The sequence below is a fragment of the Nilaparvata lugens genome, chromosome 7 (assembly GCF_014356525.2).
Source record: "Nilaparvata lugens isolate BPH chromosome 7, ASM1435652v1, whole genome shotgun sequence".
Lineage (NCBI taxonomy): Eukaryota > Metazoa > Arthropoda > Insecta > Hemiptera > Delphacidae > Nilaparvata > Nilaparvata lugens.
Genome location: NC_052510.1, coordinates 14,358,593 through 14,383,416, shown reverse-complemented (window position 1 = coordinate 14,383,416; position 24,824 = coordinate 14,358,593). Strand labels below are relative to the sequence as shown.

The window sequence follows — 24,824 nt, the reverse complement described above, 5'->3', positions numbered from 1 at the left end:
GAGGGCCCTGAGGATCCTTTGTGGTGCTGAGCGTCTTGCCCATTGTCGTCCCCTCTTTGTGAGAGAGAGAATCCTCACAGTCTTCTCCCTCTATGTACTTCAGAACACATGCAAATGTGGGGGAGCTTGTAACAAGGCAGAATTTTCACTCACATGAGACTAGAGGGAGACAGAGGCTGGACGAGCCCTACCAAAGACTGAGCAGGACACGATCGAGCTATGGCCATCTATCTGTCAGGCTCTTCAACAAGCTGCCGGTGATGGCAAGGAATCTGCCTGCCGGCAAATTTCGGAGGGTCCTGAGAGACTTATTGTTGGATAATCCTTTGTACTCACTCCGTGAGTTTTTCATGTTGGACAGCAGCTTGGTAAGCGCCTATTTTTAATTAATTTCTTTCCTCTGCTTGCTTTATTTGTTTTTCTTTTGGACTAGTAGGTCGACTGGCCTACTTGTTTCTGTTTTTTTCTCATGACGTGTCCCTGGGGGTTTTTATGCCCACCTTATGGACTTAACATAAAATAACAAATAACAAAATAACCGTCCTATAGAAGAAGATTGCGCCTAACGAGGATATTATTCAAATGACAACTTTACCACATGTAAGTTTAAATTATAATATAATATTAACTTATTTTATACCGTTCTGTACGATCCTGCCTACTGACTTGATTTTTTTCAATTCTACAATTCACAACAGTACATACAGTAGGCTACTTTTATGTAACTTACTAGGATTTTACAAAGCATGTTACATACAAACAAAACCTTACAAATGCTACATGATTATAGCATATTTATTTTACCTGTTTTTCTTCAATTTCAATTTTGTCTTAGTATTGGTCTTGAGAAGATAGGTACCTAGGTACCTACGGTACCGGTAACAAATTTTTTTCAAGATAATTTAGACTAGAAAAATATTGCTTACCGTACAGTATTTCTTTTTTGTATAGGGTCTAATATTCTTAAATATAGATGAATATCATTCCATAAAAGGAAATAATTCGGTAGTCCATCTTCTCACTTCTCAGATAAATCCTTTCTTGTAAAATTCATCATTTCCAACAAGTTGCCACTTGCCTCGACAAGTCGAAAGATCGAATCAAGTTTGTTGATTCGTGAAATGTCAACCCTCCGACTATCGACTATAACTTTTCGACACTCATAATATCGAATCATCAAAGCATCGATCATCAAACGAGAAGAACTGTCAACGTCAGAATCTCGGTCCAGCTTCCAGTTCTGAAAGCAAGGTTATCTTTATTTATCCGTGCAAATAGCAAGCTTACAAGAGTTTTAAATTCAATTTCAATTTGTAAATATGTCTGGCAATGATTGGGAAGAGGTTAAGCGCTTAGCAGCAGATTTTCAAAGAGCTCAACTAAGTGCAACTTCACAAAGGTTAGGTTTGAACTAGATTTAACCTATAGTTTTATCATCTCATTCTGAAACCCCACGTTTGATAGATTATTCCATATTGTATTAAGACTTAACCTATTATTAATCAACTTATCATACTCTAGTTTACTACCATAACAAAAACTATTAAAGGTTTGTTGACTTATATTCCAAGTATGCTACGGTAAACAGAAGCTGAGTTACCTCCAATATCTGAATAGGTGCAATAAAGTGAAGCTTGAATCAATACCAAAGTGTTAATAAATCTGGGGCTAACCAAATCTGGTCAGCTCACCTTAATCAATACGGTATGCAATAATTTACTAGAACGTAGGTAACGTTAGTCAAAGTGCCTATTTATTATTAAGCTTTAATTTGTTACAATTTTCTGTACCCATTACATTTTGAACCTATTCATTAATTAATTTCAACATAAAAAAGAGAGAAAACTTAACTTATTTATACTATGGCATATTACCAGCAACGGCTGCATCTAAAATAACTTCAACTTTCATGTTAGCCTAGTAAGTTTTTTCTCGTTCACATGTATTTTATTGAAGCAATGATTAATAAAGCTTAAACAAATTGAATTTAAGAAAGTTATGATAAATTGCTTAACACTGGATCAATTAAAATTGTTTGTTATACAATACTTTTGTATATTTTTACAGGTTGACTGAAAGGAATTGCATTGAAGTAGTTGCAAAATTGCTGGAGTTGAAACTCTTGGACGTTTTATTCACCAATGATGGAAAAGAGTATATCACTCCTAACCATCTCATAAAGGAGATCAGGGATGAACTTCTCGTTCGAGGAGGTATGTTAACACTATTCTATTTTAAATAAAATCTTATTTTTATTGTTTGAAGTACAGTGTAGATAATAAATACAAGGTGTTCTGAAAAAAGGTGCCCATGAGTCAGGGCGTGATTCCTCACATCAAAAGACGAAAAAAGTTTTAATTAACATAGGTCCGCAAATGCTTGGTTATCATGTTATACAAGGTGAAATTTCTTCTGAATTTCAATGTTCTGAATCTGAAGCTCCCCTGATAAAACGAATCAATACGGGTAATTGTTCAGCTGTTAATTAAGATGTACTATCCAGCGTACTTTATGTGAAATAAACCCGTTTCCAGACCTGTAGCTACAGTAATTTTTAAAATATGTGAAGAAATAAGCAAAACTTGGTCCCGAAAAACAAGTTCCTTTAAGGTTTGAATCAGATGTACTATGTTGAATGTACAATAAACACAACATTTTTTTCACAGACTTGTAGAAAATTGAATTTCGAAGAGAAAGATGTAAAATAAGTCTATAATAGACAAACGGAACCCTTAAAATTAAATCTTATACAAGTTCTGTAAAAACATACGTTGTGTTTATTGTACATTTAACATAGTAAATCTGCTTCAAACCTTAAAGCAACTTCATTTTCGGGACCAAGTTTCGCATATTTCGTTACATATTTTAAAAACTACTGTAGCTACAGGTTTGGAGCCAAACTGTTTTATTTAATTTTTCAGTTCATTTTACATGAAGTACGCTAAATAGTACATCTTAATTAACAGCCAACAAATACCCATAGGCCTTCGTTTCATCAGAGGAACTGAAATTCAGTCGAAATCTTTCACCCTGTATAACTTGGTAACGATGCATTTTCGGACCCATGTTAGTGAGAACTTTTTTCTTCTTTTGATGTGAGGAATGACGCCCTGACTTATGGGCAACTTCTTTCAGAACACTCTGTATAAATATTTATTCGATTTTACATTCTTGATCTTATTTCTCTGGATATTTTTTCTCATTCTCGAATTTTTACGATACATTTATAACTTTTGCAGGTCGCATCAACCTTGTGGAACTGGCTGAAACACTGAATGTGGATCTGAGCCATGTGACAGCCAGGGCGACAGAAATCGAGCGATCCGACGCTGGAGTGAATATCGTTCTGGGACAACTCATCGACAAAACTTACACGCATCGTGTAGCTGAAGAGATCAACGACCATTTGCTCGCTCATGGACAGGTCTCCATCGGCGATCTTACTCGACAGTACGACTTGCCTTCTGAATATTTACAGTCGGTGAGTCTTGTGCAAAATATTCTTATTTATTAGTGATATCACAATAGTTTATATAAGTTAACTATGTTTTACATGTTCAAGAAACATATTTTTTACGATTAGCCTGTATTTTAGTCAGTTTCCTCCGATGTAGATTATTAAGATGCGTTTTTTGCTAAGGATGATGCCTACATGAGCCTCAGCCTTAAGCCGTATCTGCATGTTGGCCCAATGAAGGCCAATGTCGGCCAGCGCCAGTGAGTGCTTTGCCAACGCTGGGTACCGCTGGCCTTGATTAGACACTGGTCACATTACAGGCTGGGCCAACATGTAGATGTGGCATTATACGAAATTTATGGGAGGAAATGAGAAATGAATAGGTCTGTAATTCTAGGTGGGTTCCTCACTCTAACCCGAATTGGTTTTTAAACTGATGACTGTTAGTAGAGCTGTCCTCAAGGAGACACCCTTCCAACGGGAGAACCGAGTGCACGGAGTTATTTCTAATCCGTGCGATTAGATATTTTTGCTTCCGAGGATGACCACTCCCCTAGCTTTCACTCTACAATTCTACACCATTCCACTCATTCTTCTACACATGTCTGAAAAATCAGATTCTTGCACTGGCAGCAGAGTGTCCGTAATTTCTTGTGTATTTGAAGATATAGCACACTCTAACTTTGAGCAATGTGCTGTCTCAGTTACATAGAAAAATGACAAACTTGTGTTATATGCATATTGAATCTTGATAAGAAGATACAATTGACTGAAGGTAATTTCAAACTTGAATTTTAAAACACTTATGAAGTGAAAAATGCACTTACTATAGTGTTTTAAAATTTAAGTCTGAAATTAATAGTGAAAAAGTATGGAATCAGTAAATAAAGCAGTAAAGCAACAAAGGAAATGAAATTATTCATAGAATCGACTAATTGAGATTACTAATACAATTATTGACTAATTCAAATTTATCTACTAATTCTTTTGCTTTACAGTTGGTTGAAAAGAATCTCGGTAAGGTAATCCTTGCCAAGCAAGATAAGGAGGACCATAGACTATTTTTCACAGAGGCATTTGTAACCAGAAACAAATGTATTGTAAGAGGTGCATTGACAGCCATAACACAGCCCACTACATTGACAGCCATCATCAGTCAATGTGGTCTCGAAAAGAAGGATTTTCTTGGTGAGTAATATGTATATGAAAAAATATATCTCTATTCAATCAGTTTGAACATGAAATACTGTGAAATATTCACCTTCTTAATTAAATAATAATGTTTATAAAGACATGATAAAGTTGGAATAACGCAGCAATCTGAATCTATTTTGTTTATTTTCTAAAATAAAAAATGATATTGGATTGAAAAAATCTGGTGTGGCGCACTCACACAACTTTCCTTGCCGTTATGAAAATTGATCACCTGACGCTAGTGTTGCCGCGCATACTAGTTTACTATTCAAAGATCTGAGCCAGCTGGTGACAGGACAATAACGCTGGATACACACAAGATCTGCTATCTCTTCATAGTGAATGATTTAATAGAATCAACAGTTGCCAACAGTTTGCAATTATTGAATAATCACATTTTCTCTAATTTCAAGCTTATTTTCAATTTTAGGTGAAAATGTTACTGGACATTAATTGAAGAGATTTCCATGCTCAATCTTTTCCACTCGAAATTTTTTGTTTAAATTATATCTGAGACCTAATAATTGGAAATCTAAAATCAAACTTTGCAAAGATAGGGCGTAGCTCCTGGAATTTTTACAGATATGGGACGTGTGGCAGTTGATATAGCTTATCAATGACTATTTTAGGTATGGATTTGATCAAAATCGTTGGGGCCATTTTCGAAAAAATCGCGAAAAACCCTGTTTTTGACAACATTTTCGCCATTTTAGCCGCCATCTTGAATTGCGTTTGATCGAAATTGTTCGTGTCGGATCCTTATAGTATGAGGACCTCAAGTTCCAAATTTCAAGTCATTCCGTTGATTGGGAGATGGGATATCGTGTACACAGACGCACATACACTCATACACACACACACACACATACAGACCAATACCCAAAAACCACTATTTTGGACTCAGGGGAACTTGAAACGTATAGAAATTTAGAAATTGGGGTACCTTAATTTTTTTCGGAAAGCAATACTTTTCTATTACTTGGTAATAGGGCAAGGCTCGGGGGAGTTGCTAATCTCCTACCGGGCGCCTCCACAGGTGGCGGATAGTGGAATGCTCACCAGATATGGTGGGTACCGGGGAAATAAAATACTCGGGGCGGACCAAAATTAGCGAACCAGGGCACGACGGTTCCATATGTCAGTGGCGGTTTCCCGACAGCGTCTGTTTCACATGTTAGTGGCGGCTGATAACTACCCTCTGCGGTTAACAACCGTGGTTGTAACTCGGAGTAGTCCCTACTCCACACAAGGTTGACAACCTTTGAAAGTCAGATATGGAAAGGTCTTATAGGAAAAATGTTCCACCGTCCTGTGCTACACGACAGGAGAAGGCTACATCGGATTCGGTGGGTGGCCAACTACAAGACAAAAACGTATCGCAACATTCAAAGTCACTCATGTCTGTCCGAACACGAAAGGAAAAGATCAAGTATAAACAAATAAACTACATTGCAACTCATAACGTTAACTCTCTACTGAAGACAGGGAGACTAAAGAATCTGACGGATGAATTCGATAAGCAGAACATTATTATAGCAGGATTACAGGAAATGAGAAACACTACGGAGCAACCATTTGAATCTCAAGGATATAGAATTTATAATGGAAAACCTGGACAAAAAGTCATTAAACAATGCCCACAGTTTGGAACCGGTTTTGTAGTGAGTTTGAAAATAATAGATTCTATAATGGACTTCACAGCTCAATCATCAAGAATAGCAACTCTGACTCTAAAAACAACAAACAAAGTGTACACTATTATTAATGCACATGCACCAACTAATGTAAAAAACTCTATAGTAAGGAGTGTACAGGAGGTGGAAGACTTTTGGGAATTGTTAGATCAGACAATAAACCAAATAAATAAGAACTATGTCAAGATCTTGATTGGAGATTTCAACGCTCAGTTGGGTAGAGAAAGGAAGTATCGAGATGTAATAGGAAAATGGGCTCCACAGAAACACACAAACAGAAACGGTCAAAGGCTTGTGGAGCTGTGCAGAACTCACAGTCTTATTTCCAAATCAACCTATTTTAAAAGAAAACCGAATAAACTCAAAACTTGGAAACACCCGGATTGGAAGAGGGGAGAATGGCAGCTGGACCATGTATGTATGGATAAGACCTTTCATAAAGAGATACATAATGTAAAGGTTCTGCGAGGAACGGACACTGGTTCAGACCATTATCTGATTAAAATCAAAATAAAATTCACTCCACTCAAAAATTGCAAGCAGAGGACATTTAAAGAAAAAAGAACTTATGACCCACAAAAATTAATTAGAAACGGGGAATACCAAGAAATGACAAAAGCAACAAAATTGACAGACAACCTTGAAGAATTACTACCAATTTTGAAACAACATGCAGAAGAAATAGCCCCATTAAGTCCACGTAAGAAACACACCTGGTGGAATGCAGATTGTGACCAAATGCTTGAAGAGAGACATCAAGCCTGGCTAAGATTTCAAAATAAGAAGACAGAAGATAATTTTATCAATCTAAAAAATGTCAGGAAAAAATGTTCCCAGCTCATTAGGAGGACCAAGAGACAGTATACAAAAGATTTGATTAACTCCATCGAGAAAGATTATCACAAAAGGAATTCAAGAGACTATTATAAGACATTCAGTAGGCAGCTACATAAATACGATCCTCCTACATTGATACTGAAGGATAAAAATGGAAAAGTGGCACATAATAATAAGGAAAACGCAGAAATAATGGCGGAAGCATTTCATAAGCTCTTAAACTGTGAGGAACCAAAGAGCCTCCTGCAGATCAACACAAACACCCCGATAAAAACAAAAGCTGAGAACATAAATCCACCGACCTTTCAAGAAGTGGAGAGAGCAATAAATTAAATGAGAAACTACAAAGCGTGTGGAGAAAATCAAGTAAGTGCGGAAATATGGAAGCATGCTAGTGTTTCAACGCGAACCTCTCTACATATGGCACTCACAAAGATCTGGATTACTGAAACACTCCCAGAACAATGGACTGAAGCAGTAATCAATCCGCTACACAAAAAAGGGGACAAGAGCAACCCAGACAACTATCGAGGAATTTCTCTCCTTGACTGCACCTACAAAATTTTTTCAAAGATCATATATAACAGGATTAAAGTTCAACTGGATGAGGAACTTGGTGAATATCAAGGTGGCTTCAGACCATGGAGAAGCTGTTCAGAACAAATAATCACGCTCAAACTAATCATGGCGTACTACAGAAGACGAAATAAGCCTCTTTCAATTGCATTCATAGATTTTAAAAAAGCATACGACTGCATCCACAGAAGATCAATGTTAAAAATTTTGAGACACTTAGGACTCCATCCAAAACTTATAAAAATGATAGAGCTAACACTGACGAATACAACGTCCAAGATCAAATTCAGAGGGGAACTGTCCAGATCTTTTGTAGTAGAAACAGGTTTGAGGCAAGGAGATGGCCTGTCGCCACTGTTGTTCAATTGTGCCCTGGAATATATAATGAGAGAATGGTATAAGATTAATCCAAAAAATATCAAAGTTGGAACTTCTAGAGATAATATAAATTTGAACTGCTTGGGATTTGCTGATGACCTTGCACTGCTTGCTAACAATATTCAAGAAACAAAGAAACAAATAAATACACTACAGACTATTTCTCAGAAGATTGGCCTTAAAATATCTTTTGAAAAAACAGAACTCATGCTAACTGATCCACCTCTTGCAAAGAAAATCCGTATAGAAGATCAAGAAATAAAGATTGTAGACAGTTTCAAATATCTAGGTGAAATCATAACCTACAATCTCAATGAGAATCGAACGTGGGACAGTAGACTGAATAAGTTGAGAAGAGCACAGTATGCCACAAAGAACACTTACAACAAGAAATCACTATCAATAGCCACAAAATTGAAGCATTACAAGACAGTCACTCAACCGGTAATAACTTACGCAAGTGAAACCATCTTTAAAACTACCAATACCATCACAATAGACAAATTACTAAAAATCGAAAGAAGAATCATCAGAACCTGTATTAACAAGAACTATCAAGTAGATGGACACTGGAGATTAGCTTCCAACGAAACTGTTTACAAAGAAATTGAACCTGTCACAAGTACAATAAAAAAAAAGCGAATATCTTTCTTCGGTCACCTGATTAGAGCTTCGGAGGACAGACTAAGCAGAAGAATTATTGAAAAGTTGTGGAAAAGTAAAACAAATATAAAATGGATTGACGAACTCAAGGAGGATATGAGAGAGTTGAATATAACATTCGAAGATTTGAAGAACAAGTCGGACAACATCAGAATCCTGAAGGACAAACAGACCAGACTGCAGATCAAAGTCAGACACAGAATGGGAAGAGTGATTTCGGACGAGGAAAGGAAATTAATTTCTGAACGAATGAAGAAATATTGGGCTGAGAGAGGACGGAGTAAAGGTGGAAGATACTGACTACAGTGGTCCAATGAAGGCCATAAAATAATAATAATAATAATAATAATAGGGCAAGGAAAGTAAAGATTGAAGGCAGAAATTTCATTAGAAAATAGTTCAGTTGCCAGTGTTTGAAAACTGGGTATTTTTTTGTAACAAATACAGCAGAGGGCCGAAATCAGGCAAATGCAGCATTTCGAAATGAGAAGCAGTTTGAGAGAGGCAATTTTCTGGGATTGATTGTCTGGTTGTCATATTTGTTGACTTGATATTCGTAATATTTTATTTTATATCATCTTCAGAAATATGTATTGAGGTATTCTAGAGCATGACTTTCGCAAATCAGATATGTTATTTTGGTAGGAAATAATTTGATACTGTTGATAGAGCCAAACAAAATTGATCAATATTGTTCAACTATTAATCCTTTCATGCGTGTGATTCTTGGAATAGTGTCGTTGATTATCATGGAATTCTCACTAAGATATTTCAAGATGGTTTTCAACTTTATCAGTTTACTGAAATTTTTAGATTATTTTATGGATATGTAGTCTGTTATTTTTATTCAAATTCTATTTTTTCAGTTGCCTTTGACAGTCTCCATGAATCTAAACAAATCGCCGGTGTTCTCTCAAATAGGCAGTCAAACACTTGTCTATTCATCCCACATATCTATTCCAAGGCACAGAGCGAATGGGTTAACAACTTCTACAAGCAGAATGGATACTTGGGTAAGTTTGTCTAGTCATTTTATATCAATCACATTTCATTATCATTTGTGAATGTTGCAAATGATGTATTCAGATCTGACTATTTCTGGGTATTGCCTGAGCCTCCATCCAAGCAATTTATTAATTTTATCAATAATAATGCAAGTTTTATTTTTAGAATTACTAAGTCATCAAGGATTTTTTATTCGATGAATTTATTCATTTTTTATATAAAATAATAACATAGTGCTAGTGTGCTACATGTGTTGCTGTTAGTTTTCTTATTATTTTACTCTATTCTTGTTGAAAAAGAACATTACAATAACACTATTGTTCATTATCAAATCAATGGATAAAGAGGGCAAGCTCTTTATTCATGACATCTATTATACCTGACTCTACATTTTAGCTTTAAGAATCAAAAATCTTATTTCATTATAGAATATTAATAAACGTGGTTAAGTGGTAGAGTGAACATTAGTGTCCAAACTTCGCCACTTCATCAAATAAAAAAGTCAATCCATTCTATTTTATATTCATATTATCTTATATCAAAATATCTGCATTTCTTTATTATAACTTGGCCTAAGTTACTCAAGCTACATGTATGTTTTATGGAATTTATTAATAAGCACGAAATTTTTCTGTTAAACTCAGAATACGATGCCCTGCAAAGACTTGGAATCTCGGATCCAGTGAACTTTGTACAGAGAAACTTTTCATCCGAAAAACTTCTTCAACTACCGACATGTGCCGTTGGAAAGCAACTTCTCAGCCAAGTTGAAGCTTCAGTAGAAGAAGCTCTGGCTACTGGATCATGGCTCGATGTCATGGTAAGCAATCACATTCAAATTCATTTCTTCATTTTTTGTGTAGTTGAGAAGTTGATATTGTGGTAATTATTCATATTGAATGAAAATACTAAGAAATTGTCAAAAACCACAGATTTATTGATACTTAGAAAGACCGGTTTCGGTTGTTACACCATTGTCAATCTCCGATAAACTTCAGTTAAACTTCGAGTTTATCAGAGATTGACAATGGTGTAACAACCGAAACCGGTCTTTCTAAGTATCAATAAATCTGTGGTTTTTGACAATTTCTTAGTATTTTTATTTAATCATTTCTTCATCTTTTTTATGTCAATTGAAAATCAAATTCAATTCCTCTTTTTATTGAGCTCCAATTGGGGTGAAAAATAATAGGTCTAAAATTGATTCTAGCTTGAGTTTTTGTGCTGAGAAACTAAACAATATGTAAATGAAATTATGAAATAGAAAACCTGCAATCTTGTCCAATGTCCAAACTAGCTCTGTCCACCTATCTTAGCTAGGTAGATAAGCTTATCTTATATAGATCTGTAGTTTTCTGTAAAGTGTGAAGTTTTTAGCTCAAAAATTTCAAGTTTCATTCAAAATTTAGACTTTTTGAATAATTATTAATTTACTGTTTCTAGATTTTTCGATTTTAGACTCTAATAGTATCTATTTCATTCAAAATTTTTCCGTTTATCTGAGTATTGAAAAGCGTAAATTGTATTTTGAATAGTGAAAGTGACATAACCAACATTTTGATTTGGACAGTATAGTATAAATTGGAAATGGGACAGTTTTGGGCATGAGCCTGTTGTGCCTTTCGTCATGTTAAGTATTTGTACACAATGTGATAAATAAATAAATAAATAAATAAATTACCTGTACCCGCCATTGACAAATTCATTTTTTGACTAAATCCAATTTTTTTACCATTTCTTAACAAATAAGATACAAGCAAAATAAAGTAAAGCGACATCTTTACCCGCGCGTCAATCAAATGTTGTTCAAATACTCCATTTTTTACCATTGTACCACAAAAACATTTTATACCCCCACCCAAACATATAGGTCAAATAAAGTTCAGGAAACTGGAGGTCATTTTTCCCCGCACTTGTAATCAGGCTGTCATACTTTTGTACAGTTTTGTAACACCATGAAAAATGTTGTACCAGCTCCGATACAAGCCAGAAGAAGTGCATGGAAGAGGGAACATATTGAACATTATAATTTATTCAGTTCATAATTACAATATTTTCCCTGGAGTATGAGAGAAGAGGACCATTTTCATTCATTTTGTATGCTGATTTCAATTGTATTATCATGATTATTTAAATATGTATATAATTTATGATAATAAAATAATGTATTTTAACCATGATTCTATGCTGTATCATCCTTTTGTTAATAGCTATTTATGTATTAAGAGCAAAACAGTCAATTTTAATTTTTCGAAGGCAATAAACAAGTTTTACACTGGAATCATATACAACATTTTTTCTACAACTGCAGTATGGAACTACAAAACAATAAAAACAATAATACATAATATACTGTCGATTTCCTACAGTAAAATAACTCTCTATATATTTTAATTTGTAGCAAATACTGCCTTCAGTATTCGACGTAACCGATGGAGAGGAAATACTGAAAGCGGCGCTAAAGAACTGCGGCTCATCGTCCGCCACGCACACATTCTGCAACAGCTACCTGGTCACCGATCAGTTTCTGCAGCATCTCATCAAGCCAATCAGTGAAGAACTCGTGCACAAAAAAGCTGAACAGGTATGTTGGTCGCTCAAAGTAGATATTATCATGGAGAAAATATAGCATAATTAGATATAGAGCGATTATGTTCGAAATTTCAAGCCGATTTTTGTTAACTCAATCCAATAGTCCTAGTGCTTCTTTTTCGTGAAGCTATGTGACGCTGGTAGCTTCTTATACTGTGCCGTCTTAACACTCACCCGGCCAAAACAGTAATAACCGACAGTAGTCGACAGTAACCGGCTTGAGATAACACATAATTAGGCTTGAAATTAGAAACATAAACGACCTATACCATTGGATATCTTCTCATGCTATCTTTTCTCAATAATATTCTAAAGTGTCAGTAAATAAGGCGGTTGATGAGAAAATCGTGTTTTGTGAGTCTCATTCGATATACTGACATAAAAGTGAATAATTTCATCTTTCATCATCACCGACATGCAGTCATTATTGGGATCATAGCTTGTCATATTTGAATGGATCTATGATCAACAAAGTAAAGATCTTTGTTGCATGGCTTACCGGATAGCAAAGCATAAATATTTTTATAATAGTGTATCTTGAATCAATGAGCGAATAAAAAATATACATGGTGCATGTACTGGTAGTGTAATGTTACAAGTATACATCTATGGTACTTTCTATTATCACTTCATTGAAAGTATAATATTGTATTCCATAAGTGTCTTGGTAAAGTAAACATCTTTTCTATGCAGGGTAAGGGTAGCACAAATGTAACATAGCTGACCTATCAATGTATAAGGTTATGTAGTATAAGCTTCAAGATGGTTAGTGACTCCTGTGACACTCATATATTTCAAATCTCGTGCGTTAAGAAAAGCTACGGTATAAATGTAGGCTATATGAAATTTCCAGTTTCAATATTTTCTTACGTTGCTTCTACACAAATATTTAATTATTGTAATGGAATTCAGTTCGCTGGAGTACACCGATATTCACTTCATGTATGGAGCAGCTCTTGGCAATGCGACCGAAGCAAGAAGAATGTATGCAGCTGCATTTCCAAACCGCCGTCTCCCTTCCGACAAGGTGTTCACAAGAACTCACAATCGGCTGAGAGAAGTTGGTTCATTTGAACGGAACAGGGTAATTGCTGGTAGGCCTCGAGCAGTTCGAAATGTTGCTTTTGAAGAGGAAGTATTGCAGAAATTCGATTTCAATCCTAGAACGAGTACGAGAGCAGTTGCAAAGCAAATCAATTCAAGTGCTTCTTCTGTGTGGCGTGTACTAAACAAGGAAAGACTTCACCCCTTCCGCTTTCAAAAAGTTCACTCATTGGTTGAACGCGACTATGAGCCAAGAGTAAACTGTGCCCGTTGGTTTCTTCAGCAAGACATTATCCAACCAAATTTTCTAGAAAATGTGTTATTTACCGATGAGTCCAGCTTTACAAGAGAAGGAATCTTCAACTCTCGCAACAGTCACGTCTGGGCCTTAGACAATCCTCATGAGGTCAAAGTGCGTGGTTATCAGCATAGATTTTCGCTGAATGTTTGGACGGGTATCTTAGGTAATCGCGTGATTGGACCATACATTCTTCCTAATCGTCTGAATTCTCCCACGTACATTACTTTTTTAAGAGACATACTACCAGAACTTTGGAAGATGTGCCTCTTGCAAACAGATATAATATTTGGTTTCAACATGATGGTGCCCCTGCTCATTTCGGAAATGTTGTTACGGACTTTCTGAACATGACCTATCGTCAGCGGTGGATTGGGCGGGGTGGACCAGTACCGTGGCCCGCACGTTCACCTGACCTCAACCCTTTAGATTTTTTTTCTGGGGCCATATGAAAGACCTTGTTTACAGCACGCCAGTAGAAAACGAAGAAGACCTTGTGGCAAGAGTGGTTGCTGCAGCAGGTGCCATTCAAGATGATGAAAATGCTTTTATAGCAGTTCGACGGTCCATGATTGAAAGGTGCAGACTGTGTAATCAAGTTGAAGGACGGCATTTTGAGCAATTGCTGCATTAGTATCAGTGAACCGATTTGAGTGAAATTAATATTTTTCAATGTAAAATAAAATTTGGAGGAAAGTTATTCTTGTATATTTCTGTAATAAGAACGGTTTTCATGAAATTATAAAAAAATTAATATTGATCTTTAATGGTGAAAAGTGGTCATGCATGCAGTACGAAAAAAATTAATTTCTCTGTTATTCTTCGACCAATCTTAATAAATTAGGTATCATTGGAATCGTGAAAAAATTTGCTAACTTTTTTGTCTCTTGTAAATTTTCTGTAAAATGGACGGTTTTCGAGATATTCGCCATCAAAAATTTAAAATGGCCGCCATTTTGAAAAATTTCAACGAAAAATTTTTTTTTATTTTTATAGTTGAGTCTTTATAGCATAAATATTCATGCCAAATTTCAGATCAATACAACATTTCGTTCTTGAGATAAAAATTTTTAAGTGAAAAAAACAAAATGGCAGCTATAAGGATAACCGCTGAGTTTTGGACACTTCAAATATGACATTTGTAGTCTCCTAGCATCCAGGTACAATACCCTAAAATTCTCGACACTACTTCTGAAACACCCTGTATACAGGGTAAGGGTAGCACAAATTTAACATAGCTTACCTATCAATGTATAAGGTTATGTAGTATAAGCTTCAAGATGGTTAGTGACTTCTGTGACACTCATATATTACAAATCTCATGCGTTAAGAAAAGCTGCGATAAAATGTAGGCTATATGAAATTAACACATCCGAAATTAGAAACACTAAGAAATAAACCAAATAAGAAACACATTAATAAACACTAAGCTCAACTACATTTCATCCAGTTTTGGGTAATAATTGAGGAAATTTCAATTCATGATAAAACAAAACATTGAAGATCTCATTTCTTACCTCAATAAAATAGCTTCCAATTTTTTATCTCAGATCGTTTGTTGTGGGCCTGTTGATCGGTACTGATTTCTTTCCTGTGTCATTTTCACATAATATATCTCTTGCACCATATCTCTCGTCATTCAGAAATGAATAAATGAACATATCTATCAAGTCTAACTTCAAAGTATGAAAACAAATTGTAATAGCGATTTCACAAGAAGTTGATTCAATCCACGCATCAAATTAATTTAATCAAATCTGAATTGCTTACGATCCGATTCAAAATTTAGTTCAAGATTTTTATAAAGCTGTGATTTTCCTACTGCCTCATTGGTAAATTTCGCAGCTAGTTCTTTTAGAGTTTGTTTTAGGCAGGGTATACCAGAAAGTGCAATAAACTACATGGTCATATGAATCTTGTAGATTTTTTTATTCATGCATAATAATGAATTTGAAAACAACTAATCACATTAATTTTGTGAATTAAAATCATTAGGATTGACAAACTTATCGCATTGCTCTATACTTTTCAGGCTGTAGTATCTGGTGCTTATCAACAAGCACAAATCGAACTGAGAAACAGTAAAAATACATCGAAAGTTGATGTAGAGGAAGAGAAATTCGATAAACGTGATGAAAGAAGACGCAAAGCAGCTGTAGGCAAAGGAGGTGGTGGGACACAGGTAAACATCATTCATTTATATAGGATTTATATAGGAATTACAGAAAAAATATTATTATAGTTATCTTGTTTTTGTTCTAGATGTGTCATTAAGATTGTAATCGTAAGCACTGTCATATAATGTATTATGTTCATTTGTTAGGAATCTTGAAATGTTCAAAATTGAATACTTTTGATCGTTTTTATCCAAAGTTTGTATTTTCCTTGGATGTATCATGATGATACCTATAAGGCTATAGAATAAAAAAGTTCGTTAAATGTAGAGTTTGATTGTTCTGTATGTATTTAAAGTGCACGTGAAATCCTTGCAAGCTTTTTCAAGCTTGAAAAACTTCAATTTTCAAACTTCAAACAGAACTTAAATTTTTGTCTATTACTTCAACCTGAAGGGGCGATTAAATATTCTACTGATATCTAAAACCCTGCTTCCCAATGAATTATCTCCTCTGCTGAACAACAGATAAAGAATACCACTGGCTTTAATAGGAGTGTTCACACATTTTTATTCTGGAAAAATTATTACAGGTTATTTTTATATTCTAGTGTGAACACTCATATAACAACCAATTGTATTCTTCTTCTGCCCAGCAGAGTATACATTCTTTGGAAAACAGGGCTTTACCGGAACATCAATATTATTTTTTTATGTTTCGAATTTAAATATTTCCGCTTTTTCAGGGAAGGGAGACGAAAACAAAATCGGCAAAAAAGAAACACCAGAAGAATCGTGTGGAAGAATCAGATTCGGAGGACGAAGTTGCTGCCAAGAAACAGGAGGCCAACCGACTGCTTCAGATAATCAGCATTGAAGAAATAAAGCCAATCTTGCTCAGGGAACAGTCATTTCAGGATGAAGAACTTGAAGACTTTGTCAGTGAAATTGCCGCCCACATTCTACCGTAAGCCTGCTGTTTTTCATCATCAATAATTATTATTAGAAGTGATTGATATGATAAAAGAGACTATTCTGCTGAAATCAATGTATATTCCCACTGATTAATTCAACATACACTTGTAAATTTAGAGTAAACGTATTAATGTGAATGATTTGGTAACTGACTGTTTTGCAATAGTGGAAGGTATCCTCAGACTCTCATACTGATTGTCAATCGAGATATTTTACCTACGTGAGTCAGCCGTAACTTATTTAAACTGAATGAAATATTTCTACTCTGAGGGTGACTGTTTGCTTAGGATAATAATAACTTCAACTTCATTTTAAAGGTTTGTGTGAGATATGAATTTAAAGTTTTATTTATTTATTTAATTGACCATCACAAATCATAATTATAATATTATAATATGATTGGGAGAAGACAACAGGCATAGCCCAAAACTGTCTTCTCCCAAATTTTTACAAATAAAAGTTTCAAAAAAGAATGAGGTTATAAATTCACTTTTCACTTCAAAAAGTCCAATTTCCACTTCAAAACTAATGACTGAACTAAAAATTTTAAATTTTGATATTTAAAAACTTTAGACAGGAATTATAATAACTTATTTCATCATATTGATAGGGCATAATAAAAATGGACAATTTTTTATTTGTACAAACGAGGACAAATCAGAGTAATTGAAATGAAGTAAAACAGGAGCACCTCAAACTATTTCCCAAATTTAAATGATAACTTTATAAACATAAAACTTCTCCCATTATCACTTTTTGTGGTAACCTACAAATCTTTAACTTGTACTACGAATTATAGATAGGTGCATTTTTCACATGTCAACTCAATTTTCAGTTGAAAAATGTTTTCTTTTGTTAATTATTATTCTTTGTTTTTTATTGATAACTATTTTTGTGATTTTCTATTTCAGGATCGTTAATAAATCAGCGATTGCAGAAGCTCAACAAATATTCGAATCGCGAGTAGTATCGGACACACAATCTCGTCGCAAAGTACACAGTGAACTGCAAGAGAAGATAAATGCGTTAATGAATGACATCAGGCTGTACGAGAAAGGCCTCAAACAGTTCCCTGTCAAGGACACTCAGGCTCAGTTGACCAAGTACCTGTTGAAAACAATTGGTACCGATATTGTCAATGGCATCTTTTCGTTTGTCGCACAAGAAAATTGCACGCAACACGATAATGTGAAGGAGTTGACAGTCGAGGTAAGAAAAATGTCTCATTATTCAAATAATTGTAATTTCAATTAAATTTGTATTCTCCCGTCATATTAAATAATCATTTTAATTTTATGAAAGTTCGTTGAAGTCAACGAACACTTTGAAAATATTGTTGTCATTTTCACCATCTATGCACCTTTATAATATGCTAGATAATAGCATTCTTCTGTCGTTACACTATAGTCTGTGCAAACCTTAGATTGCAGCATTGCTTTTATGGAGTACAGTGCTGCTAGATTTCACAGAATAAAGAGAGCCTGCGAGCTTGTGTGAGAAAAATACCGGAAAAGAGAGCGTAGGCCTTTCTGATAAATCAGCATAAAAACGGCAACAGTGTGCTCCTATTGTTGTATTGAAATAACATTCCCAAATTCCGAATTGAAATAAATCTCCGTGCTGCAAACTAAGGTTTTCACAGACTGTGGTATTATTGAGTTTAATGAGTGACTAGAATCTATTAAAAGTTGTAAGAAGAATCTTTGGAGGTATTAATGAAGGAGGTGAATGGAAGCAGAGGTCAACCCTAAGCTGCGTACACATACTCGTGCTTCCAACCCGCACCGAGCACGCTCCTCCCTCGTACCGCCCACGTACCACCATCGCACAGCAATCGCTCCGCCTCCGCTCTCTACTCGCACCGATCATGAACGTTTTCTCGCGTTCCCCGGTCGAACCATTGTTGCTCGCCGGTCGATCATCAATCGCTCTGCTGGAGTGACGTTCGGTCTTGGAGCGGAACGAAAGTCTGTACGCACCTCTAGAAATAAATGATATTCTCCAGGGTAGAGACATTGTACGCCATATCAAATCCCAGAGGCTACAATGAAAATTGGGCACCTAGAAAAAATGACTGAACAGAAAATGCCCAAAACATGTATAAGGGAAGACTGGAGGGAAGAAGACAAAGAGGCAGACCAAGGAATCGTTGGCTGGATGAAGTGGAGGCAGATATTAGATTGATGAGGGTCAGAGGTTGGAAGCAGAAGGCAGGCGACCGTTTGGAGTGGAGGCGAATAGTTGAAGAGGCTAAAGCTCACACTGAGCTGTAATGCCGAAAGAAGAAGAAGAAGAAGAAGAAGAAGAAGAAGATAATCTATTAAATATAAAATCTTATCATTCAATTTCGATATCAAAATTGAAGTTTGAGAGATCTCTCTTTTTGTGATGAATATATCATTGATAAATTATAAGTATGATATGTGTTTTTTAAATCTATGAATATTAAGGATGTTGATATTATGTACAAGCTTTATTATATCTTCAAATATTATGGATGCTCGTTATCTTTTCAATTTCTATTTCAGATGAGACAAAAAATTAGCTCTGAAATTGGAAAGGAGCTGCGAGATCCATTAACAAAGTTGAATAAGACTTTGGTTGGAAACTCTTTGGAGGAGTTTATGACCGCTCTTGAGTCTGTGCTCTCCGGTGTCGATCTAGTGATACGCAAACCTGACAAGAAAAAGGACAGGTAAGTTTTCCTCACATGACATGATGCCTTCATTTTATTCATTTTAATCATGTTTTCGTACGCAATGTAGATTATAATATTTTACTGAAGCTCAAAAGAATAATTATAATTAAAATGATTGTTCTTGTTGCACTGAATTATGATTTAGAACGATTTTATTTTGGATGAATACTTTAAGGCCGTCGGTCTACATCTAGGCTGCCTCGAAACAGTCAAATCACGTTAGAGACCCTGAAATATTAATCAAGTGACTGAAGCATTTTGCTACCAGATGTCATTCATTGTAATTCCTCGTTATATCATTCTTATCTTCATTGTTTTCTAACTGCTTGATTGTTGAGACAATATTTAAATTCTAAATCAGTTTCATCAAATTTAGTAATTGAATTTTTTTCCTCAATGCTTCATGTTCTTGTCATTTCATCAAACTCTGATAGAACCCCTACTGGATGATTCAGTTTTGGGAGGGTTATTCCGAAATCAAAATCAGTGACCAACTTTAGAATAAAAAATGGCACATGGCGAAATTCGAATCTGAAGATTCTTTTAGGGTTTTAAATATTGAGAACCATTGTGAGACAACTAGAATGGATATTATGAGAAATAAGAGACTGAATAAAATTCAGTCCAAAGTTGATTGCATTTTGCATAGAGCAAATGCAATTGCATTTTACCGTAGAAGAAAAGGTAGCATAAGAAAATATCCCATGGTCGTTCAAGTTCCAAATTTCAAGCCGATTCCTTATTAACTCAAGCCGATTACTGTCGACCACTTTATATTATTACGGTTTTGGCGGGGTGAGAGTGTAAGAACGGCACAGTATGAGAGACTACCAGCGTCATATAGCTTCACGGAAAAGAACTACTACGACTATCGGCTTGAGTTAACAGTCAAATTTGGAACATAAACGCCCTATATACCATGGGATATCGTCTTATGCTATATTTTTTCCTATTTTAGGTTTGTAGCATAATATTTTCTTGAAAAATAGATAATAGAAAAGTCTTCATTTTGTCAAAATGTCTCTTAAAGCTAGATTCCCACATATTGGTGACAGTGAAAGCTGCCGGCACAGTAGAAATATAATTTCCATGAATTGTGATTGGACTGTTCCCATTCATCACCTTGGGATATGTTCTCATGCTATTTTTCTCTAAGATTTAACATTTCTTATACTATTCTATCTTTGAGTTATGTTGTTTAAAAAGGTTTTTGTGATGCATGCATGTTGCAGACCACAGATGCTGGCGCACAAACAAGTTCTACTACAGCAGATGATGGGCAGTGATGACCCGGCTCTTGCTCTACACCTTGCCACTCTGGTCATCTTCCAAGTTGCAACACAGTCAATGCTGCATGCCTCAGGCCGCTTCGTCTCCACCATTCTGCAGTTCTTGAGGAGTCATTTGCCTGAAGACGACTATCAGGTTCTACAGAAGTTCCATGGTGAGCAACTAATTGGTATTTTGTTGGTCTAGTTTGAAAGTGTTGTCTGAATTGAATACTCTTATACCAATGTCTAAGGTATGGAGAGTATTATCTTAGTATAGTATGAATATCAAGTATGGTTTAGATGTACTTATTTTTGATTGATAATTATTCCATTTTTCTTTCATTAACTCCGTTTTTTGTTTCATTACCAGTAATGTCTCAATCCAAAAACTCAACTCCTGTACAAGATTTAAGTCAAAATCAAAAGATCAAAACCAAGATACCTATATGAAATTACCAATCAATTAGTTGATAAAATATTTTTTAAATATAATATGGAGTCTGAATGGATCAAAACATCACGAGACGAGATTCGAGTTCAATGAGTTGGATTGAATAGGATTATCACTGGAAAAACATGTGCAACTGTTTGCAGTACAAATAGTAATTGCCTGTTTGTTCTATTGTAGAAATAAGAGCTGGAATTGCTCTAAAATAGAGAGTTAATAGTTTGCTCTGAACTTTTGATCTAGTATTTCTCTGGAAATTTTCCTCATTCTTATAATAAAATGTATGGAATTACTTCAGCAAGTTCACGAATTTTCTTCTCATTAAATTTTTAATTCAAGAATTGTCTGTGATGAAAAGCAATAGAGAAAATTATTAAGAACTAAGTTAATTCAATAATTAAGAATATAGTTACCTGATTTTTCCTCTTCCTAACATTTTGATAATGTACTTATTGTATAAATGGATAAAGAATGAATGTTGCCCTTCAATTTCCAATATCTGCTGAATTAAGAATGATGATGAAGTAAGTAGCTAAGTTTTAAGAGAATGCAATTTCTCAAGTCAATTTTCTATGTATTACACTTTGAATTGAAAATTATTATTCAGTCATTTGCAGTTATTCAGTGCATTGTTGTCAGTGTATCTAAAATTATATAGTGAATTCGTTGCATTGTTGCCATTGTTGGCGGTGCATTGTTGTCAGTGTATCTAAAATTATATAGTGAATTCGTTGTTCCGTTTATTTCCATTTGATTAGATAAGATTCGCTTAAAAATAATTTGTAATTGTCAGTAAATTTATGAAAATTATAATTTTTATTTTCAGATATGGTATTGAAACTTCTCACACTGAAAGACGAAGATAATCAAATTGAAGAAATCAAAAAGACACTAGAAGAAAATATGACGGCTGTGAAAAATATTGCCAACAATTACAAGAAATCAGCGAGCAAAGATGACAAAGCAAGTTGAGGTCGAAGAGTATAAATAATGGTTGTTTTGTTTTTAATAAAATAATTCTATCAGTTATTTGCGCATTATTCCATTACACATTACTGTATTCAAATGGGTATGTCAAAGAGTGTCAAGATCCCTAAAGATTCCACTTCCATGAGGAATTACTTACTCCCAACAATTCTCTAATGCCTTATTTTATCTCAATTTGATTTGTTTAATCTAGTAATTATTCAGTGTTGTATTGGAGGGTTGAGTGTAAGAGAGGGCCGGCTGCGCCCTAACTCCTCCCTCCTAGGTATAAAATAAAGGCAGCCATTCTATTCTATTCTATGCCTTGAAATTTTTTTGTTTTAGTTTCTACGTTTTGGGGGCTAATGTCTGTTTTTTTCATTCCGATATTGTCATTTTTTATCCAATTAATGCATAAACGAATATTATGGACCTTGATTTAATTTTATAAAGTGATGTTTTAGTAGAAGAAATGTCTACTTCACCACCCTAGTTGAAAAATAAAAGCAGTCATTCTATCGTAAGAGTAGGCTACATGGATCTTGGAATAATGCAATTTATGAGATAATCCTATAACTCAAGGAAAAGTGAAGGTTATACTTTTGCTACTTCGGAACAAAACAAATGCTCTTTTTAAATAATTCAATGAGATATATCTGCCAATTCATTTTACTATCAATGCAATTTGCAAATTGAAAAAAAATGTCAGACAAATCAATTTGTCATATTTAACAATATTACAGATTTGTCAAACATAACTACATTCTATATCGATTCAATATTTTGTCACTTCGTATGTTGATGAAAACTACTATTAGTTGAGTTTATTGCTGGATTGATAATTACAATGATTGCTTTTGATTAATATCAATTTCAACGGCTCCCAATCTCAATTCATTTGTAGTCAATTGCATCCAATTAAAACCCAAAAGATAATCGTATTTCAGAGTATAGTTTTTATTTATGGTTCATTGAACTATGAATTTAAACAATCTTATTATTGTGAGAAAGGGACTCAAGTTGATCTTCTTATTCACATCAAACTATATATCTAACAAAAGTAGATTATAAAAATGAAGAAAAACAAATGTGAACCAATTATTGATATTTTTTGTATACTCTGGGAAATTTTTACTACTGTATTGTTTATTTATAGTTTCATTCTTGCACTTTCTTTAAACCAATTACTAGAGAGTAAGAATCAATAACATAATACATAAATTATGATATAGACAGAATATAGATACATATTCTATGTAATTATTAACTCCAGCCTGCTTAGGCTTAGCCGAGTGGACTGAGCGTCGCACCATCCATCATCCACCTTCAACCAGCTATTGGGCCTGGTTGTGGATTTGAATAACGCCTTGGCCAGATTGTGGATTCGAATATCGTCCGGAAGATGGAAGTTTTACTATTTCATCTCATTAGCCACACAAACAAAAGTAAAACTCAATTATACAGGGTGTTTACGAACTCCCTGCCAATACTATAGGGCATTGTTCCTGGGTAAAAAACATATTTAAATTGTCCGGAAGTCTTCAGTTACTCACACAGCGGCCTTTTTGATTTTTTTCTCTTATTATTATTTTTTTTAAATAATGGTTAAACATACGAAATTGGAACGTTGCACGATAATTTATAACATCTAGACAAAACTAGAAAAAATGATAGTTTTTCAAATACATGAACAAAATTTAACATTTAACATTTTGTTTCTTAAATAACTCAGAAACCGTTGGTTTCACGAAAACTTTACAAGAATAACTTTTTTGAGTGAATTTAATTGCTCATCGATTGGTACCAGATTGAACCAATATTATCTGAGATATGGCAGCCTTAGTGATAGGTGACCACTGAAAGTTTGTTGCAGTGCAAACTAAGGCATACTGATAGAGTCGCCTCAATGATGCAACAATCTATTTCCATTGAATATGTTAATTGTAAGCGATTTTAGGTCATTTCAAACAATAAAATAATATTACATAACCCTCTAAAGGTGGGTCACCATTAACCGCTAAAGCTGTGTCATATCTCAGTTAATCATTAAATCAATTGAACTTATTAAAAAAAGTTATTGTCGTAAAGTTTTTGTAAAACCAACAGTTTCTGAGTTATTTAAGAAACAAAATGTTTAATGACCGCCATTTTGTTTTATGAATTTGAAAATTATTATTATAATTTTTTTCTAGCTTTGTGCAAAGTATCAATTTCGTATGTTTGACCATTATTTAGAAAAAAATAGTAAATGAAAAAAGCAAAATTTCATAATTGATCAATTTCTGGAAAATGACTGCAATATGAGATTGAGAGTAAGTTACCGGTACCGGTACAGTAATAAAAGGTACAGTATAACGAAAAACTAGTTCATCCAATAACACAAGCAATCACAATAAGTTTTTGGTGAGAAGATAAAATTTCAGTTTTTCATATTGAACATTTTTAAATTTCAGAGAAGGAATTTTAGTTTTTCAAAACTTTGAATTGTTAGCTAATGAGCTTCTTTGTGATTTGATTTGATTTATTGAAGAATATAATGCTCAAATTTTCTACTCACGTTTAAAACCTGACGAAGAAAGCTTAGATTTTACTTTTTAACCTTACATTTTATTATC

General features: G+C 34.5%; 1 protein-coding gene across 1 annotated transcript; it reads left to right on the top strand.

Annotated features, from left to right (window-relative positions):
• The first annotated feature begins 1,183 nt into the window (after nt 1-1,183).
• Nucleotides 1,184-22,272, top strand: LOC111051035 (E3 UFM1-protein ligase 1 homolog). Its single transcript, XM_039432122.1, has 13 exons — nt 1,184-1,399; nt 2,068-2,213; nt 3,240-3,481; nt 4,456-4,645; nt 9,666-9,812; nt 10,449-10,624; nt 12,206-12,388; nt 15,771-15,920; nt 16,598-16,818; nt 17,738-18,035; nt 19,355-19,521; nt 20,757-20,968; nt 22,070-22,272. Exons 1-13 carry the CDS (start codon nt 1,320-1,322, stop codon nt 22,213-22,215), a joined length of 2,358 nt encoding a protein of 785 aa, XP_039288056.1. The 5' UTR covers nt 1,184-1,319; the 3' UTR covers nt 22,216-22,272.
• The last annotated feature ends 2,552 nt before the right edge of the window (nt 22,273-24,824 follow it).

Excerpts from the sequence above, each read along its gene's own strand:
- LOC111051035 (XM_039432122.1), top strand. The coding sequence starts at position 1,320 with ATGTCTGGCAATGATTGGGAAGAGGTTAAGCGCTTAGCAGCAGATTTT. Across the intron at positions 3,482-4,455 it reads CTTCTGAATATTTACAGTCG|TTGGTTGAAAAGAATCTCGG; the intron begins GTGAGTCTTGTG and ends TTTGCTTTACAG. Across the intron at positions 16,819-17,737 it reads ATTGCCGCCCACATTCTACC|GATCGTTAATAAATCAGCGA; the intron begins GTAAGCCTGCTG and ends TTTCTATTTCAG.